The 21,736-nt window shown below is 42.4% G+C and overlaps 1 protein-coding gene across 1 annotated transcript; it reads right to left on the bottom strand.

Annotated features, from left to right (window-relative positions):
- Positions 1-1,208: 1,208 nt before the first annotated feature.
- Positions 1,209-20,161, bottom strand: paplna (papilin a, proteoglycan-like sulfated glycoprotein; the record flags this gene model as incomplete). Its single annotated transcript, XM_079227081.1, has 28 exons — positions 1,209-1,927; positions 2,327-2,502; positions 3,037-3,145; positions 3,318-3,445; positions 3,673-3,819; positions 3,912-3,966; positions 5,062-5,189; positions 5,352-5,510; positions 7,378-7,612; positions 7,751-7,918; positions 8,210-8,336; positions 8,453-8,537; positions 8,789-8,984; positions 9,986-10,066; positions 10,338-10,488; positions 10,627-10,803; positions 11,491-11,695; positions 13,206-13,271; positions 13,455-13,581; positions 13,703-13,826; positions 14,295-14,467; positions 14,589-14,669; positions 14,842-14,965; positions 16,988-17,118; positions 17,531-17,633; positions 17,776-17,836; positions 19,675-19,778; positions 20,105-20,161. 28 exons carry the CDS (start codon positions 20,159-20,161, stop codon positions 1,767-1,769), a joined length of 3,639 nt encoding a protein of 1,212 aa, XP_079083207.1. The 3' UTR covers positions 1,209-1,766.
- Between the last annotated feature and the right edge of the window lie 1,575 nt (positions 20,162-21,736).

Below are 21,736 nucleotides of genomic sequence, written 5' to 3'. Positions count from 1 at the left end.
ATTAATTTAGGATTTCTTATGAAAACAACCCTACAGCAGTTATATTTAAATCCCATGGAGTGCAACAAAAGGAAAAGGCAATATCTGTTATTATGTTGGTAGTATTTTGTATTATTAATCTGATTCTGCAAAGTAATAAATGTAGTGCAGTAAATAGTACAATGGACTACATCAAACTACAGATGTATTCTTTATCAGTTCAGACCCCAGTGGGACTCAAGCTTCTACACAAACATCACGACAAACACGTTCTATTTCCTCCATTTGTTTCCTTAAAAAACATGTTTGTATTCGCCGGAGTCACATAAACAGGAAACGTGTGTGCGACCGCAACAGAAGCGCGCGCACGTGCGTGTGCGTGTGTGTGTGTGTGTGTGTGTGTGTGCGTGTGTGTGTGTGTGTGCGTGCGTGTGTGTGTGTGTGTGCATGCGTGTGTGTTCTATCTGTGAGCTAGATATGTACATCTCCTCCTGACCTTTAGATTTATCTAGAAGTTCATTAGGAAACAGTGTTTATTACAAGAATAAAGCTCTTGTGCGTATTTATAACTCAGTATTTGTGCTGCATAGTAATAAAGTGCATTTCCAAAGTTAGTGTGAAACTTTAAACTGTCTGATGAATTAAACCCTCTACTAACAGGCCTAAGTGGAGAACAAAAAAGGCCACATTATTTTTCATAAACTGTATAATGGGAAGTAAAACCAGAGAAGAACAAGCAGTAAATGCTCTAATAAAGCTGAGATTGTCAAAATAACAGACATAAACTCCATTTGAAACTTGGCCTGGAACTTAAAAAATAAATTAAGTTAGTTAATAAAGCTAGTAGTAATCGTCTGAGGAGGCATTTTAACAGATAACTTCTGAAAGAAATGAAGCCATTCATATAATCATGAATGAAACAAAACACCTGTGTTTAGACCTGTGACATCACCAGCATCATCTGGCACACCTGCTGTCAATTAGCAAAACACCTCGACCTCCTGATGAAGGTTTCAGAGTCGAATTGAAAACGTGAACAGCCGGTTGCTATAATACAATGGAAATAAATGAAGGAATGTCAGGTTAGCTGAGCGATATTCAATGTTCAGAAACTAGATGAAAAGAATAAGCTGATGTGTCATTTGTCATGTTGACCGCCCAATTGTGGTGAAAACTGGAACATCAAGTCACACATTAATCAAAATCCACCAGTCGCTTTTTATCAAAATATTATTTTTAATATCAAATAATTACATTAAGATAAACATTACGAAGAGAAAGTACAACCCTTTTTTTTATCAGTGAAATGCCCAAAATATACATTAAAACAGTTTAATTTCACTGGATTTACATGTTCAATCTTTTTGATGACCTGCAAGTAAAATCATTCTCTAGAAAACAGAGAACACGTACAGTAGGTCCACAGAGAAAATAACTTATTTTAAAGACGTGGCGGAGGAATAACGACAAAGAAAGTTTGACTCTTGCTTCATCACATTCAACAGACTCTCCAGGTTTACAATGGTAGGTTTAAGGCCCCTATATTCAGTGTCTCCATACTCAGTGTTTCATGCAGCAGTGTACAAACAGACTCCCTGAACTTCAGGTTCACAGATTTAACGACATCTACTCGAAGTCGGTCCCTTTTTCCGTTGCAGTTTTGAGTACTTTTGGCAAAGGTTCAGTGTTGGAAGGTTTTTCAAAATGCAGCTTCAATGTCTCAAGCACTAGCCCACCGTTGTCGCCTCTCCAACCCCGTCCCACAGTTTTTAAAACCCTCTGCAGCTTCAGCCCAGACGGCCAAACCGGTCGTTCCTGTGTGAGTGCCTGGTACAGCTGGCACAGCAGAAGCTGGAGTAGTACGAGTTGGAGCAAAGGCGGGCGTAAACTATCAGCTCACAGTTGGCAAGATCAGGCTGGTCCACGCATTCTGATGGCACATCAACACCTGCAACAGAAATTAAAAAGACATTGTGTGGTGTGAATTCATATCACATTTACACTCTGCTTGTTCAGTTTCTTATGTTGTGTTGTCTGAAAAAGATTTGTTTAGTTTTTTGCTCCCACATCACTGAAAATATCGTCCTTGTTGGTCTGGTTGCAGATCCATGAATTACTGCTCACCTCTATGAATTCTTTCAAAGATTCAAATATAATTCGTAATAATGAAGTGAAACAAAGTGGCAAAAATGTATTGGGAAAAAACAAATAAACCAAAAGCTAAAACAAATTCTCATCTAGATACGAAAGCTCACAAACAATCTCTTGTGAAACTCGCATGATGTATATTCTGTTGCAGACAGGAGCATAACAAACATCTGGATGGCTGCGATATTTTCATCCTCACCTTGTTGGGTGTCTTTAATGACTCTAACTTCAGCCGTGGCGCTCACGGAGTAGATGCCGGTGTAAGCATTACAGGTGTACGTTCCCTCGTCGGAAGGCTTGACGTTGTTCAGGATCAGGCTGCCGTCAGAGGACTTCTGGATATTACGGCCGTCTGGACGCACCGGCACACCATTTCTGTGGAAAAAGAGGAGAGAGGCAGTTGAGGCACGTGAGCTTTGTGCAGCTTCTTTTATCAACTCACTTTGAAAAAGTAAAAATAATACGGCAATGTTCTTACCAATCATTTTAGATTTTTATTTTTGAGTAACTCAACAGAAGACTATATTACTTTTTCATCTTTTTAATTATTTTTTTGACACACATTCTCCCAAAAAAAAAAAAAAACAATCTGAATGAACAATATCTGACTCTGTTACAGACTGTACAAACGGGATAACTATGGAACTAAGTCTTAGTCAAAGCCATTCATAAATTAATCTGGAACTGAACATCAAACTTACTACAAAAACTCTTTGTGAGAGCATTTTTATTTCTATCTGCGCCTCTAGTATGAGTTATGTACTTGTTTATGAAAACAAACAACCTTACGGTTTTTAATTGGAAAACCCCTATAAAAAGTATAATTATCTTATTTGTGTCACTACATTGTGCTGCACGTGCTGTGACAAACATTCACAATCACGTTTAATAGATTATACTTGTGATTACCTGGACCAGCCTATGTTGACGTTGTCTCCTGACACCACACAGGGGAGCAGAGCTGTGCTGCCTTCAGACACTTGGATGTTATTGGGAGCTGTGGTGATCTTCAGGTCGGCTGGACAACAGAAACAGAAAAAAAACATAAATCTCACAGACTCCCAGAGAATTATTCTGCATATCTAAGTCTAAAAAGTCTATTTCATGACACTCACATATAGCGACCTCTGTTGGTGCTTACGTGAAGCGACAGCATCAACAGACGCCTGAACAGAGAGAATAAAAGTCACCTTGGACTCTGAGTTGCAGCTGCCGCTGCTCCAGCTGCTGCTGAGAAGAGGCCGTGCACGTGTAGACGCCAGAGTCTGCAGACTTCAGAGAGCCGATGGTCAGAGCGCCATCTGAATGTTGGGTAAACCTGCAACGACACAGCAGCGAGTCAAGACACCTGCTCGCACATCACAGCACAATACGTCTGTATATATGCCTACAAGACTTCATTACAAGTAAAAGTCCTGCATTCAAGACCTTACTTTTACTTAAAAGAACAAATGACAACTTTATTGTAATTTTTGTGGTTACAAGATGGAAAGTTCCTTTGAATACCGATGAGTGCATAAATCAGTGGGGCCGTGGGATATTTACCTGGAGTCACTGAGGACGAGTCCGTCTTTAGTCCACTGGATGCTGACAGACTGAAGAGCTGACAGAGGGACGATTGTGCAGGACAGTCTGGCAGTTTGTCCGGCTCGCATTTCCAGCAAAGACGAGCTCGACCGCTCGATGCTGAAGCTGAGAAGCGATGACAGTGACGGTTTCATCATTTTGTCTTCTTTGTATTTTCAGGAAGACTTTTGAGTGAAAGAAAGAGAGATTGTTCTCACCGAGGCAACGAACTGTCTCCGGGCAGTGAGGTATGAACCAGCTGAGATGAACCCTCTATAAGACACACACACACACACACACACACGCACACACACACACACACACACACACACACACACACACACACACACACACACACACACACACACACACACACACACACACACACACACACAAATTGGGTCAATGCTTAATTCACTTACATAATGTCTCATTAACACATCATGCATGAAGGCCGGCGAAGTCAGCATGTTCAGACACAACCTCTGACATCATCTGTGACATCAGCATCAGCTTCGCCTCGATCTTTGGGATTTCCGTGTGACGGCCTAATTGGGGTTAAAGTCGGTCAAATTAAGGTTTTGACCGAATCTGGCCCCAATTAGCCGATTGCACAGGCTTTTTGAAAGGTTTTTTCCTCAGAAGCTTTCTTTGTGTCCTCCGTTTACTGGACAACCTACACATTGTTTATATCCATACGTGCCTTGTATTTGTAAATCAAAAATATGTATTTCTTTAGTGATTAACCAAAAAACATTCACACCCGGCTTCTTCTTCACGACTCTGGACTCAACACAAGCAGAGAGCCAACAGGAAGCATAATTAAACCAGAGTGTATTTCACGGGTGTTTCGCCACTGTGAGACTTGATAATAATTTATAGCTCCACGGATTTAAATCCCTGATCCAACTCCATTGGGGATGTCAAAACAAGAGACTCATAAGCCTATTTGTAATTTAAAATAAAGTGTATTTCATGGAGGTTTCTGACGGCGAGTCACCCTGACCTCTGTGTGTTTAGGGGGCCTTTTGTATGTTATTTCTGGGTACGATGAGTTAGAATAGAAACATAATGCAATATTTTTCATATCTTATTTAATGAATCTGTAGCTGTTTTGGGACCCGGCAGTTGCCTTTCTTAGTTAGCGGTAAAGTCAGCCCCTCGTGTATTTCACCAGTGTTTCTGATGGTGAGAAGCTGCTACTTGGGTGTGTGTGTGTACTATGTCATGCCGGGTGTAATACTCAGGACCAAAGAAAGCTCAGTGTTGAATGTGAAGCCGCAAGCAGCAACACCACAGGCCGAGCATTCGGCACGTTCTTAGAAAACATGTTTCCAGCACTAGTTTCATATAAAAGCTCTGCATTACCTGAGACAGACAGGTAAATGTAGCGGTGGTCTCTCTCCTGTTCACGAGTAGCAACACACAAGAACCAACCAGAGTCCAACTTAGTGAGAGGACCAACTAACAGGGAACCATTGGGCTGCTGGTGATGCCTACAGAACACACACACAGAAAAGAATAATCACAAACATTGACAGAAAATAACAAATATACTGTGTGTGTGTGTGTGTGTGTGTGTGTGTGTGTGTGTGTGTGTGTGTGTGTGTGTGTGTGTGTGTGTGTGTGTGTGTGTGTGTGTGTGTGTTTCTACAGACCTGTGAGTTGACAGAGGGACGCCATCTCTCCTCCACTCCACATTGACAGTGGAGGATGGCGGCGGGCTGACTCTGCAGGGCAGCACAACGGTCTGGCCCACTAAAGCTTCCACCATGGAGGGGTCCGATTTATCGATGGTCACTTCTCCAAGGGTCAAACTAAGGAAACAGGAGGATACGAGCACAGAGAGAAGGAAGGAAAGGAGGAAAGAATAGGATGGAGGATCAGGAGGAAGTTGGAAGATTGAAGGGAGGAAGAGAATGAAAGAGTCACTTTATGCTCCGCTGTTGGTACTTTTATTAGTAGTCACCAAAGCAAGCATAAAGATCGCCCACAACCTGGTTTCAGAGGCTCATCAGAGAGAAAAGACAGAGGGGAAACCCAGCTTTGGCACACACAATTGGCCCATGCAATATGAAAAGTGACGACACAAAACAATGCAACCTTCACCCAGAAAACAACTAAGTCGGCGAGCTACAAATCAAAGACAAATTTCCCAGCAAAGTAGTTGACGAACAATGTGCCCCCAAAGATGCCGCTAACACACCAAACTACCCGGATGTTGAGGTGGAGACAGACAGAGTGTAGTGACAACACAAAACCAACAACATGAAGCATCACAGCAGAACCTTTATTAGTTTGATCGAATTGACATCGAGGTGACAACACAAAGCACGAAGGTGGTGGACAGGTGAGGTAGCGGACACAAATAAGCACAGGACGACGACTAACAGGAACTCTGGACAGACAGTGAAAAGTCCCAGAAGCATTAAACAGAAGAAAAGTCCATTTTAGGGTCGCTGTGAGGTTGTCGATTTCTCCGGACATTTAGTCGCGGTTAAAGGAAAAACACCAGGTGCTGCAAGCGTGAGAGTGACAGTGTGGGGCTCAAGGTACAGTAGCATGGCTTGTGGTTGAACTTTGCAAAGCAAGGGTTTAAATTATATCGGCGTCACCAGAAGTATGAGCGCTTACATTGTGGAAAGAGCATGTAGCATAAAATAAAGCACATATAATAGAATATAATATAATGTGTTTAAAGAGTAACTTAACAATAGGATGTTTCACAGACCACCCTGGTTGAAGGTTTTGGGTTTGTTGCACCTGTTACCACTAAACAGTGATGTCACGACTGACACACCCTGAAGTACACATCTACATCACTGCAGCAAAAACAAGCCTGTGGCTGTGTTCAAAGATGATGCATAAGTGTGGTTTTATAACTGCTCAAGCTCACCCCAAAGTAACTCTCTCATCTCTAAAAACAGTCGCAAACATCATCAATTAGCATAATCTCACCATATATTGTAAATCTAAAGGGTTACTGTCTTGCATTAAAACATTTTAAAACGCAATAAAGTGACCGGTCTCAAGGCACCCAGACCCAGAGCATTGTGGGGCAGTTGAGTATGTGCAGTGAACACTCTATTCTTGCTAATGTGTTGTACACCCGGGCATTTTCATTGCCTACATGTATGTTAGTATGCAATTTCGAACACAGCATTCCAGGGGCTGTTAAGTTACTCTTTAAGTTTGTTGATTTTGTTTTCAAAGCTTGTTAAAGAAGGCAGGACGGACTATTTATTTAGTCTTCACTTTGTCTCAGATTACAGATGCTTCATTAGTAATTAACACATTTTACTGCAGACATTTAAAAAACAAGATTCTGTGAAATGATATGAACTGCTATCCTTCATTTAAAAATGTTTTTGTTGTATTATTGAAAATATCATAATAATATTCATTCTGCATCTGGTTTATATTAATGTGTTGTGCATGTAGCCTGAGAATATTTAGCACAATGATAAACAACTTTAACTTTGACCTCATCGTCTTATTTTGGGGGAAAGAGAATGATGCACGTGATTTGTCTGCGCATGATGTTTGTCTCTTTGGCCCTCCTCACACTCCGGGGGGCTCCGTCAGCAGAGGGAGGCTGTAAACAGCTTTGTGGGGCCAGTGAAGGCAGGGCCGTGGCAGGGACTGAGCTTTTTGCTGTGCTCCCTGGGTCTTTCGGGATCTTACCTCGCCGCTGGGCCGGTGTGCTGTGCAGCGGTGACAGAGGAAGGTCGGCGAGTGCGCAGGAAGACTCTGGCTCTATGGGCATGGTTGGCGGCGCTTGTGGCCTGTCTGCCGGTGCCGCTGGTCGATCCTCCCTGGACTGTGAAAATCCTCCCCATGCTGCGTGACGCCCCACCTGTTGACCCTCCAGACATGGATCCACCGGCTCCAGATGCTGTTCCTGCTCCAGGTGCTGTTCCTGCTCCAGGTTCTGCTCCTGCTCCAGGTGCTGTTCCTGCTTCAGGTACGGTCCTTCCAGCGGTGGATTCCCTTCTAGAAGTCGGCTCTGCGGCGGGAGCGACCGGCCCCGAGCCCTGCTGGCCCGTTGCACGCTCACGGCAACCCCTCTGGCACTCGGCCCGGGTCATGAAGTTGTTTGTGTTGCCGTGGCACCCTCCATACCAGAAGTGCACGCACTTGGAGACAATGACGTCGTAGTAGTAGCGGGGCACCCAGCCGCTGCAGGAGCCGGCGGCACGAGGCAGCGAGCAGATGGAGCGCTCAACTGCATCAAAGAAACAGAGCAACATGAAGTCTTGAGGACTCATTACTAACTTTTCCTGCACTTTCAGCTGTATCACATGGTCTTCATCCATGGACAGAGCTAGCTTAGATGACATCGAAGGACATAAGATACAGTTCAAAGCTACAGAATAAGCTAGTGAGAGGAGGTGGGATTGTTTTGTTAAACTACTACTTTTAAGATCAAGAATGAACTTTTCTGGGAGTTTAAGAACACACACACACACAACAGATGAATGTGTAATAATGTATTTACAACTACTCAGTCTCTTACTGTGGTTGGGTGGGCTGGGGCAGCCCTCCCCGTTGGGTCCCCCTGCAGGTATGGTGCGGTCATAACAGCACCCGTAGGTGGTGATGCGGCACTGCGCTCCATTCTCAATGGGAAGAGAAGCAGCAGCCTGAGGAAACATGACATCACAGATTAGGAGAACGCTTTCATAGCCTGTCTGGTCACCACAGTAAAGAAGGGTTTGTCAGCGAGCATGTGAAATACATTTTTGGGATGTTTGCTTACAGTGGGTGCAGGAGCCGCGTACTCCACGCAGCCCTCCTGGTTGGGGCCCCGAGCCGCCGTCACTCCGTCTTGGCAGCAGCCGTAACTGACACACAGAACAAGAAGGGAGCAGGAACAGACAGTAAAACACTTTGTACTGAAGGTACAAAAATAACAAAAAAATGTGCAACTCTGACTTTTCTAAGAAAACCTCTGGTCACTTAGTGGTAACCTCTGTGTTCATGAGCAACGGCAAACGATCTCTGGTCAGAGGGCCATAAAAGTGACACCCGGACAGAGGCTCTAAAACAGGGTCCATATGTTCCCTCAGCCATATGGCAGGTTGGAGCTGGATACCTGGTTTGGACGCAGTGTGGCTGGACAGGGGTGGGATCTGGGACATGTGGGCAGCCCAGACCCTGAGGGCCCCCGGCTGAAGTGCGTCCATCTGGGCAGCAGCCATAATGGGACTGGCTGCAGTGGAGGGCCGGGGCGGAGCCGTGAGGGTCGAGGACTGTGTTCGTCTGGCTCGGATCCGTCTCCGGCCTGCGGGCTGCGATGAAACCAGACGGGAGGCAAATTAACATACACACAAGACGACACAAAGCGAAAGAGAAGTTCACACATCGCTTTACAAATGTACAATGGAGTCTAAGCTTTTGTGCTGGCGACCCTAACAGGAAGCTGCCACACAAAAGAGCACATGGGAAAAACACATACGTACAATTAACCTGAAACATTTGTTTATGAAAAGGTGGAGGCGGGAACGGAGGAGAATCAATTGGGACAAGAAGTTCCAGCCTTCAAGAGTAAACAATCTCACAGGAAATGAACACACACAACTTGAAATTCTTGCTGCAGAATGCCAGAACATACCAGAAACACAACAGCCAGCACTTCCACACTTCAGTGCTTCGGAAATATTTTAATCAGGCCAACAATGCCCAAGGACCCCTGAAAACATGTCAATCAGGCCTGGATAATTAGTGCTGGGACAGGGGCAGGGAGGGGAGGGGGGCTGATGGGCACAAAGTGACAGGAGTTATATCAGAGAGGATGTAGGGCCGAGGAACTGAGAGGAAGCAATTATTAGGGTGCAATCACACTGTTTAGCTTTTTTTGTTTTGTTTTTGTTTTAAAACAACAACACAATTTCACAAATGTATAATTTGGTCTAAAATGCTTTGTATTTTTACTTTCAAGAGAGTCACTGGTATAACTGTCATTAAAGGGATATTACAGATGAGTAAGACTTTGTTTATACTCGCATGTGAGTATAAATGATCACACACAAAGGCGTTTTGCTGTGAGGAAACAAAAAGACATTGAAACCTGTGAAAAAAACACCATAAATCAACCTCCACTACGCCAAAGAGGAATATATGTATATCAATGAAAAATATTAAATGCATTTGATTGAGATAATCATAATCCGCCGACGTGTGTTTTTGTCAGTGAACTATGTGTTATAGTCATGGCTGAAACATGCAGGTAGCGCCAAGTATAAACCAATCTTTAAAGAGAAACAGATCATATTTAAGATTTGAGTCCAACCTGTCGTGTGGTCTGGCACGTAAGGCTGGAAAACAGTCTGTGTGTTGTTGTGTCCTCGTGTGTCCTGGATGCTGGGAACTCCTGCACAGAGCATCAATAAACAAACCAACACAATAATTCAGTCATTTATTCTAAAACTGAACATCTGTTTGTACTTCTATTTAAAGATGGAGCCGCAGGAACCGGGTGTGCAGAGAGGTGGAACAGACACTTAGTCTCATTAAAATGCCATGTGAAGCACTTCAGATAGACAACGATACAGATACAGAACGTGAAAGGATGTGGTGTGAGCAAAGAAAACATGACAGTGTCTGTCAGTCTAACTCAGGGGACTTGTATTACATGCTCTCACCCAGTGGGCGGTAGCAGGACTGGGTGTTGCAGCGCTCCACGGTGGAGGGTTTGTGGTAGGTGTTACATTGAACCACAGGGTACATGTTCCTCTCTCGGTCGGAGCAGATCACCTGCCGCTCTCGTGAGCCGGAGCCACAGCTCTTGGAGCACTGAAAGAAAAAAACGAGAGAGATCATAACCAGTAAAAACTGTCGATCTGAGAGGCAGAAATGCTTCACATTCAGCCACGATAACCGCACAGTAGCGTCCCAGTGTTGTTTGTGTCCGCTGGTCCCCATCGCACTCACCAGTCCCCAGTCTCCAACGTGCCAGCTGATCTCTTTCAGGCAGGCCGCCATCTCACAGGGTCGGACGGCGGTCGGTCGGAGCAGAGTGCTGCAGGATGTTTCCTCCAGCCGCATTCCCCCTGAACCAACGCAGGTGACCTCTCTGGTCTGCTGGCCTGAACCACAGCTCACCGAGCACTGCAGGCACAACAAAACAGATTGATCTTTAATGTGGACGAAGTCAAATTGTTTGATATCATTTAAAATAAAGTGCAAGAAAGGAAACTATACTTTATGTAAAAAGACAAATCTGGACATAAATCTGCATCTTGGGTTTCTTGTGATTCAAATAGGTTGCATTGAGTGCTTTAGGCCTAGGACTTTTTTGGCTTCAGTTTGGGATACTTGTGTAATCTGGATTTTACATCTAAGACTTTTGCTTTTGCATTTATTTATCCTTATTGATATATACAAGACAAACTAGAAAAAAAAAAGATATTTTCAAATTGTTCTTTCCTGCTGAGGTGAAGGATATGTATTTGGTTGCAAGGTTGTAAGCCTTTTTTAAGCCAAAAAGATAGTCGCAAACTCACACATCTCATTGCTTGTCTCATATGACCCATTTATTATCAGGTTCATTTTTCTATTTTCTTGATCAACCACCTTTCTAGATGCCGCTTTGTTATTAAACTTTAAAAAAAGAGTTTAAAAAGGTTCTTTATTTTGCAGCAGATGAATATTTTTCCCTCCAGTTGGAATATAAGAGCTAATACTGTCAGCTTAATTTGCTAATAAACGTAGAATTGTTGAATTAACTAAGTAAATAAAGCTTGTTGATCTTTGTTGTTTCGTTTCATTCGACCTTCAGTCTGGTGTTTCACTCACCGCGCTCCATCTGGTCACTTGATACTCTGCACACTTCTGCATGTTGCAGGTCTGCAGAGAGGGCGGAGCCTCGGCGTAGGCAGCGCAAACGACGTCCTCCACCACGCGGGGGCCCACGGCATCATGGGAGACGCACTGCACGCTGCGCACCTGAGAGCCTCCACCGCAGGTAACGGAGCAGCTGTTCCACTCTCCGGTTTTCCAGCTGGGAAAAACCCGACGTGAGAAAGAGGAGGGAGAAGGAACACAAGTAAGGAAACATAGTAATGTAGAGCACAGAAAATGAAGAACATTTTAAAAACATTATTTCACTTTCTAAACAGCATCAGTAGAATGAGGGATGGAACTTTGCAAATCTGTGCAATCAAAAGCATCTCAGCCCCACTTCGTATTTTTCTTGTCATTGACGTGAACTTTTACATAAGTTACCCTTTAAAGTGGAATTCTGTATTGAATATATGCAAAACATGATATTTTTCTATTAGTTTTGTTTATCGTTTATTCCATTCATCTATGTAATGATAAATAATGGTGAAAAATGTCCATCACACATCTCATTTTGTCTGAGCAACAGTCCAAATTATTTCAAATGATTTAAAACAAGAAACACCATTTCTTGGCCGACCATTCTTTAGCTCTGATACGCATTAGTGTTTTGGAATTAAAATATATATATATAAAGGATGCATCGTTTTAATAAAGCTACTAAAATACTTGATAATCGAGACATGATCATGTTAAAAACAACACATCCTTTTTTGGAGATCGCTGTGTTAAAGAAAACCCAGAAACCAGCAGCTTTCTTCACCTCCTGGTTAGTTTGGCTACTAGAAGCGTTAATCACAAAGACTGGAAAACACTCTGACCGGCAAGCACACATACACAAACATCAACTGGTAACACACATATACAGGGACATCAACTGTTCCTGGTCTATATCTTACATTTGAGGAATAATAAGGGTGCAGTTAGCGACACCCGAGAGCTTCTTAAACATCTCAGGTTTCTGAGCACCAGCATCAAAGAAAAGAAGCAGGAAATACCAGAGAGTCACTGACTGAAGCCCCGGCTATTTACTACCACACTCACTGCTGCTGTGTCCCATTCAGATCCACACAATCCCCCACACCCCGCCCACATGACGACCTTTAACCTTTAACGAACACCTCACAACACACCAGCTACACTAAGGAACAAAGAGTTTTTGTACAGTTTGCTAAAGCGATCAGGCAGCAGCCCAGCTCAGCGATCAGGTGCAGGGGCCACAGGTTGGGAGGTTAAAGGAGAAGGAGGAGGTTTCTTTGATGGAAATTTGGCGTCAAATCACCGCCTGGTCTCCCTGGTGAGAGACGTTAAGTGTGTCCAAGACGAATGAGAATCATTAAAAGGCTGAAAGGAGACCTCTGAGCTGGACTGTTGCCTTCGTTCTCACCCCACATGGAGGAGCAAGGCGTTGCGCTAAAAACACAGATGCTATAGCGTCAAACACATCTGAAGGGGGAGAGTTTGACATTTATTACACTTCTGAAAAAGAAATTGGGAACTTAGCAAAATATTTTTCCATTTTACAGGTGTCAATATGAAGCATAGCATGGATATTATTTAAGATAATTACATAAAAATGATCATGCATGCTCAGAAAATGACTAAATGATTAAGATCTCCCCCTGTGTTTGCTAAAACTCTAAACGCTACGACTACAGAGCCTGAGTTACCTGAACACATAGGCTCGGGGCCTTTTTGAGGATCTCCACAACTTTGGTGGATACAGGTACGCCATCCTTTCAGACAGTCACAACACACCAACAACAGTCAACAAGCTGCTGCTTTTTCCACTTTTACAAGCACAATCAAAAAAGCCAACACTCCCGATGGAACAAAATTTAATCTGGATGCTGTTGAAAATTCTGCTAAAGTGTACTGAAATGTCACATTTTTACAGATGAAATTTGACTGTAGTTTACCTGCGGCTCTGTGGGCATGCATGGGGGTTGCATGTACGGTTGGTCTGTGGCCTCGGGAGAGATGCACAGAGGTAGTCGGGGTAGGACTCGTTGTCAACGGTGCAGAACACCAAACGAGATTGGGAGCCTGATGGTGGTAAGACCGTGTGTCATTTTACAAGAAGCAGGTGATGAAAAGCTTTTAAACGAGTCCTGGTCTGCATTCAAGGACGTTTAAATCGTTGCCTGTGTTTATCTGAGACTCTGACCTGATCCACACTCTCTGCTGCAGGAAGACCAGGATCCAAAACTCCAGTAGTAGCCCTGTCTGGAGCGTCCGTTGGGAAGATAATATTCATACTCCACTCCTTGGTTTGGCTCCTGGCTGATCAGCTGAGAGGAGAGGGTTGGACATAAAGATTCAAATCCATTTAAAAAGAAAATATTCCTGGTCCGTAGAGGACGAAACCTGCAATACAATTTGTGTCCAACTGATGAATGTAAGTCCGATATGTACTCTCCTTTTAGCTCTGTTTGGCTCTCGACCAACTTCCGAGGGGATTTAGCTGCTAAATTCTGTTTGTTGCTGAGCAGGTAGCATAGGATGGTTTTAAAAAACTTGTTTTGCTGAAAACAGCCGCCTGCTGAGGATGAAAACTGGGCTATTTGTACAGTGAGTGAACAAAAAAAGGAAAGTTGCAGGCTGTAAATCCAAAACGTTGAGTTAAAAGACGGTATAAGGGGACTCACATTTCATGTTAATTTGATCCTTTGCTATTATACAAAAGATTGATTGTATCAGCTTTAAGGAGAGATTTTGAACTAAACATTTGACGAAACAAAGAAAATAATCAATGTTACCTCAACGACCAGGGGTTCGGTGGTGGGGCCGCGGCCGATGATGGTTTCGGGGACGTTGTCACCCTCAGCTCCTCGCTGGTAGTACAGCATAGTCCCAGCAATGGGGGTCGCCCTGGAAAACTCAATTACCCAGTGGCCATTGAGGTAGTACTCACCACGCAGGTTCTTGATAGCTGACCGTGCACAGAGGTTACAGTCAGTGTATGTACAGAATACAATCAGAAAGGTATATTACAGCTGTAAACTATTTCTCATGATCCTCTCATAGTCTGTTTTCTAAACACACAAACTCACCAATGTAGTTGCGTGTGGCCACTGTTTCTCTGATGCTGATGGTGGTGGCTCCAACAGGGATGATGAACATCTGGTTGTAGCCTGAGATGAAAACGAGACACAACTCATTTCACACACACACAATCTACAAAATGCTATGAAGTCAGACTAAAGAAATCAGAGCTTTGTGGTACCTCAGAGAGAGGGAAACCATGTTCTGATGTGACAAATGAGCTGATTGAAAACATCTGGTAGTTATAAATGTGCAGCGTACCAGTTGGCAGGTCGCGGACAGAGAAACTGTTCTTGACTTGGGAGCAGGACTGTCCGTTGCCCCCACACTGCAGACAGGGGTCTTCCTGCTGAAGAGACTCCAGTGTGTTGTCACAGCCGAGACGCTGAGGAGGGAAAATGGGAAAATGTATCGAGAAAAGGTTTTATCAGAAAGCGTGTTGGTGCCAGAGTCTTTGAGAGATGTGGGGCGGATATTGGCCTTTTTCAAGGATGACCTAAGGAATACAAGACCTGGTTTAACAAGGTGAAGGAACCTGTGTTGCATGCACGACTATGCAGATATGTAACACAGATAATCCAAACGTTCAGTTTGCAGAACTTTCAAAAATAATTTGTACGAATTTAATTCATCTTTCGTTCCTCTTTGGAGTAAAAAACAATCCAACAGCTTACAGCTATTGTTATGATAAAACACACATGATGTTTATTTCAGTGCGATGTGGCCGAGAATATCAACACAAAAATGGAAATTGCACATAAAACATGTGCTGCATCAACTTTACTACATAAACCCTCAAAAAGGCAAAAGTCCAGTCACAGAATTGCCGGATTCAGCAGCCAAACCAAAACTAAAACAGGAACTGCTTTAACAAGGCGTAAGAACCGGCATGACGGTGCAGATATGTAACGCAGATACTCCAAACTTTCTAAACAGTTTGCAGAGCCATCAAATAAGAATCTGGAATAATTGAATTAATCTTTTTTCACTCTTTAGACTCCAATTCAACAGAGTTTTAGTGTGCAGTGATTTTATGTTTTTTTCATCCGAACAATGTAGAATAACTTAGTAGAAGTGCTGTGTCTGTTGCTAGTGTATTGATATTGGTCTTCAAAATTCCAACAGCTGTGCTCTTACAGATACTGTTAAGATAAAACACACATAATGTTTATTTAAGTCCGAGGTGGCCGAGAATATCAACACAAAAATGAAAATTGCACATAAAAAATGTGCTGCATCAACTTTACTACAGAAACTCTCAAACAGGCAAAAGTCCAATCCCAGAATTGCCGGTTTCATCAGCCAAGCCAAACCAAAACAAGACCTGGTGCTGGAGGTTATTATATACATGAAGGTTTAAAAAGCAAACGAACAATGAGGTTAAGAAATAAGACATGAGAACAGAGTGGGTTTTGGACAGCTGCTCCCCACAGAGGAGGTGATGAAGACATGATGTCAGAGGTTAAATAGAGGAGGTGTTTCACGGGGAGGAGGCTGCTGCGGTAATTACACGAGAGCAGAAGAAGTGTTTGATATTACCACATAGTGAAACTAATCTTTCTCCCTGCTGCTCAGCTCCTCCCGCTGAGTCCACTCTGGTTAATGTCACATTTCGTTCCTGTGACTTTGATTTACTTATAAAATGACTGACGGGCGCAGTGATCGCGTCATTAGATCAAATCTGCAACGCTGATGAGGCGAGAAGCTGCATTTCTGTTTATATCAAAGCTCGACAGTCATGTAATCATTGAACATCAGCGTTTCAGTGCAGTTTTATCAAAGCAGGGGACCGGGTCAGACGGAGAGCAGCATGCATGTAACTAAAGTTCTGTCACAAAGACCTAATGATACTTATAAGAAGATTTTTTTTTTAACTAGAAAAGTTCGTAGTTAAATTATTGATCAAGGGTCATATAATGATGCACTACTGAAAGTTACATAGTTGTTAGTTTTCTCTTTTAGCCACGAACATGATCTCTCAGATGGAAATGAGATAATCAGAGATTGTTAGACCTTATAGCACACATATGTTGTTCAACGAGTGTTCATCACTTGAGAGACCAAAGTTAACCATAAGCTTAAATAAATGAGATAAAATGCAGCTCAAAGCGCTTCACAGTAGAAACAAATCAATAACAAAGGAGCAAAACCAATAAAATAATAAAATCCTAAAGAGAAAGCAAAATATTAGAAATAAAAACAAGTAAAAAAGCAATTCAAAAATAAAATAACAACAATGATGTTAGAAAAAGGTGGAATTGATTAAAAGCAAGATCATTAAAATATGCTTCTTTACTATTAACCTGTATTGCTCGTCTCATTTTTGATGTAGTCTCGTTGTTCCCTTTTCTTATCGCATCACATTTTATCTGAACTGGTGTGCATGTCCATTCTCTGTGCGGCTTACCTTGCAGACTCCCTCCACACAAACGTCCCTCCGCCCCGGGTGGCAGGGCGTCCCATCGACCACAGAGCTGCGGTGACGATAGAAGAAGTTTTCTCCTCTTGGCATGCAGTTCAGCTCACAGGCGTTCTCAGCTGTCAGAGACACAAGCTTCAGTTGAGAATAAAGGTTGTCTCTCAATTTGACCTTCATTCATTTATGTTACACAGCCGTGGCACCTTAGTAGGTAGGTAGGTAGGTAGGTAGGTAGGTAGGTAGGTAGGTAGGTAGATAGATAGATAGATAGATAGATACATACATACATACATACATAGATACATAGATAGATAGATACATACATAGATACATAGATACATAGATAGATAGATAGATAGATAGATAGATAGATAGATAGATAGATAGATAGATAGATAGATAGATAGATAGATAGATAGATAGATGCTTTATTCATCCCCAGGTGGGGATATGTCTGTTTAAATATATCTTAGTGGGTTTTTGGAACCCATTACTTGTTCTTGTAAATACTACTTTTACTTTACTTCTAACCTCCATAATATGGGAGCCACTTGTAGAGTTTCCCCTGGAAGTCAGTCCCATCAAACTGGGAGCACTGCTCTTCACGGAAATCCTTGGATCCCTCGGGACAGTCCTGATCGGAATGAGATGGGAGAACAAAGTTTAATATTCTTTCAGCAGATATAAACAAAACATAATATATATATGGTTTATTTAAATAAGGAAGACACACAATATTTAAGAAATGATACATTGTTTTAGGTGTGTTTGTTCACCTGGATGTTGCAGGTGCGGTAAGACTTGTCTGGTCCCACACAGTTGTGTCCTCCATCAGTCCTGAGTGAAGAAGACAGAGCATCAAGATGAGATGAATGACGTTTTTGCAGATTAAATCTGATGCTTGCGTAATTTATCTTGATGAGGCTACAAGAAATGAGTCAAATAAGCCTTCAATGATACATTAGTTCACTCAGTTTTAAAGAGGTACTCCAGAGATGTAGTATTGCACTTTGCATAAAGTTTGGGACCTGTGAGAGACTGTGTAACAACGGAGGGGGAATGCCCCTTTAAGCCCCAAATATGTGTTTTCATTCGCCTTATTGGTGCTGTAGAATTACCCTTTTTCGACTAAACTTTGATTAAACCTTTATGGGTCATCACTGTGACACAGAAACAGATAGTAACTAAGTGAGGCTGAAGTGCACGTATAAAAAAACAGCTCAGACTGTCTAAATATCAAGTTTTAGACATTAAGTGGCATACCTTTTTAATCTCTGCATGTGATAAAAAAAGAAAACAAGCTCTCAGCATCAGGAGAAGTGTCAACATCATCACCTTTGAGCTCAAAATCAGCACAAACATCCATGCACGCGTGACTGATTGTTTTGCCATCCTCCCTTGCAGCCACGCTGATAACTCATGATTAAGTCACCTCCAAAGTACCTGCCCTCAAGCTTTAAAAACATGACACACTCCTGTCAGCAAGCCAAAACCGAAACTAAAACATGTCCAAACACTCCAGCCTATCAACTTCTCACCTTTGGAGTAGAAAATAAGCATTTGGAGAATCAAACTGTATTTTCAAATTCAAAATGACACATAACAGAAAAGCTACATTCATTGAGCGCAGAAAATTAAAATAGATTATAGCCCATGAGGTGAGGTAATTTTATACTAAGATGGGAGTTCCTGGAATGCACCCAACGCATCAACAGCAGTTTAATCATAGTATTTAACGGTGTGATTCTGGCAGACAAGATATGACAGAGTTCATCCAAATAGGTAGAAGTGGGCGGGGCTTCTTCCTTGTTATTCATCATTCAGCTACATACAGGAAACAGACTAAGAAACAGGCTGAGTCACTCACTCACTGACTGGACACGTTGGGAACCAGCATCTTACACAGATCAATGGAAAATACCAAACGTCACCCACCCTACAGAGAACTATCAGGACAAAAACACATTGTCCTACAGTTTCTCCTTCCCATGAATGCAACAAAGTATCAAACAGGCGAATCAGAAAACTGTTTAGACACGTTGAAGAAACAACTCATTGTAGACACGTTCTGCCTGGTGGGCAAACAAATCCAACAAGTCCTTTTTTATCAAATTTCCTCTGAGTTGTGGCTAAATATATGAGGCAAAAATGAGAGTAATAGTGTCATATAAAATAATATATCAAACACATTAGACATTTTTCTGCTGAATGAGTACTTTTACTTTTGATGCTTTTAGTGGATTTTGCTGCTAATACTCTCGTACTTGAACACATCACTTCCCCCCTCATGAGTAGGGATGGGTATCGTTTGGGTTTTTTCCGATACCAGTGCTAAAACGATACTTTTAAAACGATACCGGTGCCTAAACGGTGCCTGAACCGATACTTTTTTATTGCCAAGGCAATTTTTTTTCTTCAAATTGAACAATATTATTAACTGTTTAAAGTATACTATAGATATAAATAAATAAGTACATACAAAACACACTTCAATACCCAACCCTACTCATGAGCGCAGATCACTTCATGGGTTACATGAGGCAACATGCCTGGGTCTGTGTTTATACAGGCCTGTTTTTGTAAATGTAGGTAGGTAGGTAGGTAGGTAGGTAGGTAGGTAGGTAGGTAGGTACGTACGTACGTAGGTAGGTAGGTAGGTAGGTTGGTAGACGTACCTGTGTGTGATACAGCTTCTGGTTCTCATGGTCACTCCGCTGCCACAGCTCCGGCTGCATTCTCCATGAGGACCCCATGAGTCCCAGTGATCCACACCAGCCACCTGAACACAACACACCAGTTTACGCACTCAAGCAACCACATTAACCTTGTAATAATGCTTTAACTTTGCTTTCAAACCAAATAAACTTTGAAACTGAATAATGTATAATCCAACATGGACATTTTTTAAGTGGTCAGAAAAATACAAATCTCCTGGACTCCATTTGCTGAAGAAGACTGTGTGATATGCTGAAAGCTCCAGTCAAGCTACAAAATGGACCTGTAGGTAAGATTGGTTTGGAACCAAATCTAACTTATAATATCAATCATTCAGTGTTTGTTATTGGTGTTAATTAGTTTCCAGTTCTTCATCTACTGGGAGTTTACCATGAGCACTGGAGCCAACAGCAGCTGGAGGATTACGAGAGGCAGGAGCATCTTCATTGTTTCCTGGAAAAGAAAACAGAAAAAAGAGGAGATGTCCAGAGTTAGTCACTGTGACTAATAGAGGCTTTTACACATTGAGCAACAAGCCAGGGCCATAAATCAGAGTGTGTGGTAATGTTTTTTTTAAGCAGATCATCAAGCTGAACATACACATGATGTATGATGCAACAGTAAGTTCTGTGGTTTGTTTGGTTTGCAGCCATCGACCACAGCAGATAATCAACAGCTGCATCTGTGGATCCAGTGAAGTTTATGTCTGATGAGAAACCCTAAAGATTTGGGAGTGCGAAAAATACATTTTGCTGATTTGATGGAGAGAGTAATCTAGAGACCTCTGTGTCTCAAATGTAACAGATATGTTGGTTTTGGTGTCGCAATGGACTTTATTATTATTATTATTATATTATTATTGGATTTATTTTTCAGTATCTTCCTAAATGTTATGGACTGAATGATTGATAGAGAAAATAATAGCCAGATTAATCGATAATGAAAATAAATAGTTGCAGTTGCAGCTATAAAGTCACTGAAGCTGTGTGGATGTAACCAACAAAGACAACACAGCGTGTATAATAAGTCCTAATGATGTTCTGAAATGTATCATCACCAATGCTTTTCAAAGCCACACCTCTTTTTGTGAGATCACTCTAACCTCAAACAGCAGCCTTATGATTTCCCTCCGCTGCCTCTTCACTTAATTGCTTAACTGAGCTAGAAATGTCTCCTTTGTTGCATGTGGAGAGGCTGTTTGTTTGTTTTCACCGGGGCAAGCGGAGAGTTTCTTGCACCCCTGAGAGAGAGAAGAAGAAGAGGGTCGGCCGGAGCTGCCAAACCACCTCTGACCTCGTCTGCCATGGCGGCCAGAGGCCCCGGCAGTGAGGGCCGTTAAACCCCAACAGCCAACAGGCAAGAAGTCAGAGGGGATGTGATGTCAGAGAGGAGAGAAGACGGGCCGTCAGCATGTCTGATCCTTCTCAAACACAAACAACGATGGCTGCAACAAACGCCCAGAATTGAGCAACACAATGGAGTCATCGTCACTGGGTGGTGGTAATCTCATGTCTGGACATCTCAATGACTTTACAGATGAAGCATTAGGGCAGCTAATGACCAGAGCTGCCATGATCATAATTCAGTAATTCATCTGTTGGCTGTTATGTGACATTCACCCATGAATCGTTTAGTCCATAAAATGTCATAAAATTGTGATAAATGCCATTACATGTTTCCAGGATCCCAGGTGTTGTCTTCAAATTGCTAGTTTCGTCTGACCAAAACCAAAAGATGTTAAATACACAATTATATAAAACAGAGAAAAGTGGCAAACCCTGAAACTTGAGAAACTGGAACATATGACATTTTTTGCTTGATTCATTAAATTGAAGGCCCAAAATGTTCATTGTATGCCCATTAACAAATACACTAATTGGAACAGCACTAATGTCTAATTGAATACTGTCCTTAATGTCTGAGTAATATGTTTCAGTTCAGACACAAATCAGCGTTTGGCAATGAAACTCAAGCTCCAGTGCCCTTAAGAAGACCCTAAAAGATATACGGCCCTCGTGCAGA

Source organism: Taurulus bubalis (genome assembly GCF_910589615.1).
Source record: "Taurulus bubalis genome assembly, chromosome: 1".
NCBI classification, from domain to species: domain Eukaryota; kingdom Metazoa; phylum Chordata; class Actinopteri; order Perciformes; family Cottidae; genus Taurulus; species Taurulus bubalis.
The sequence above is the reverse complement of the archived record's forward strand: the minus strand, read 5'-3'. Positions and strand labels throughout refer to the sequence as shown.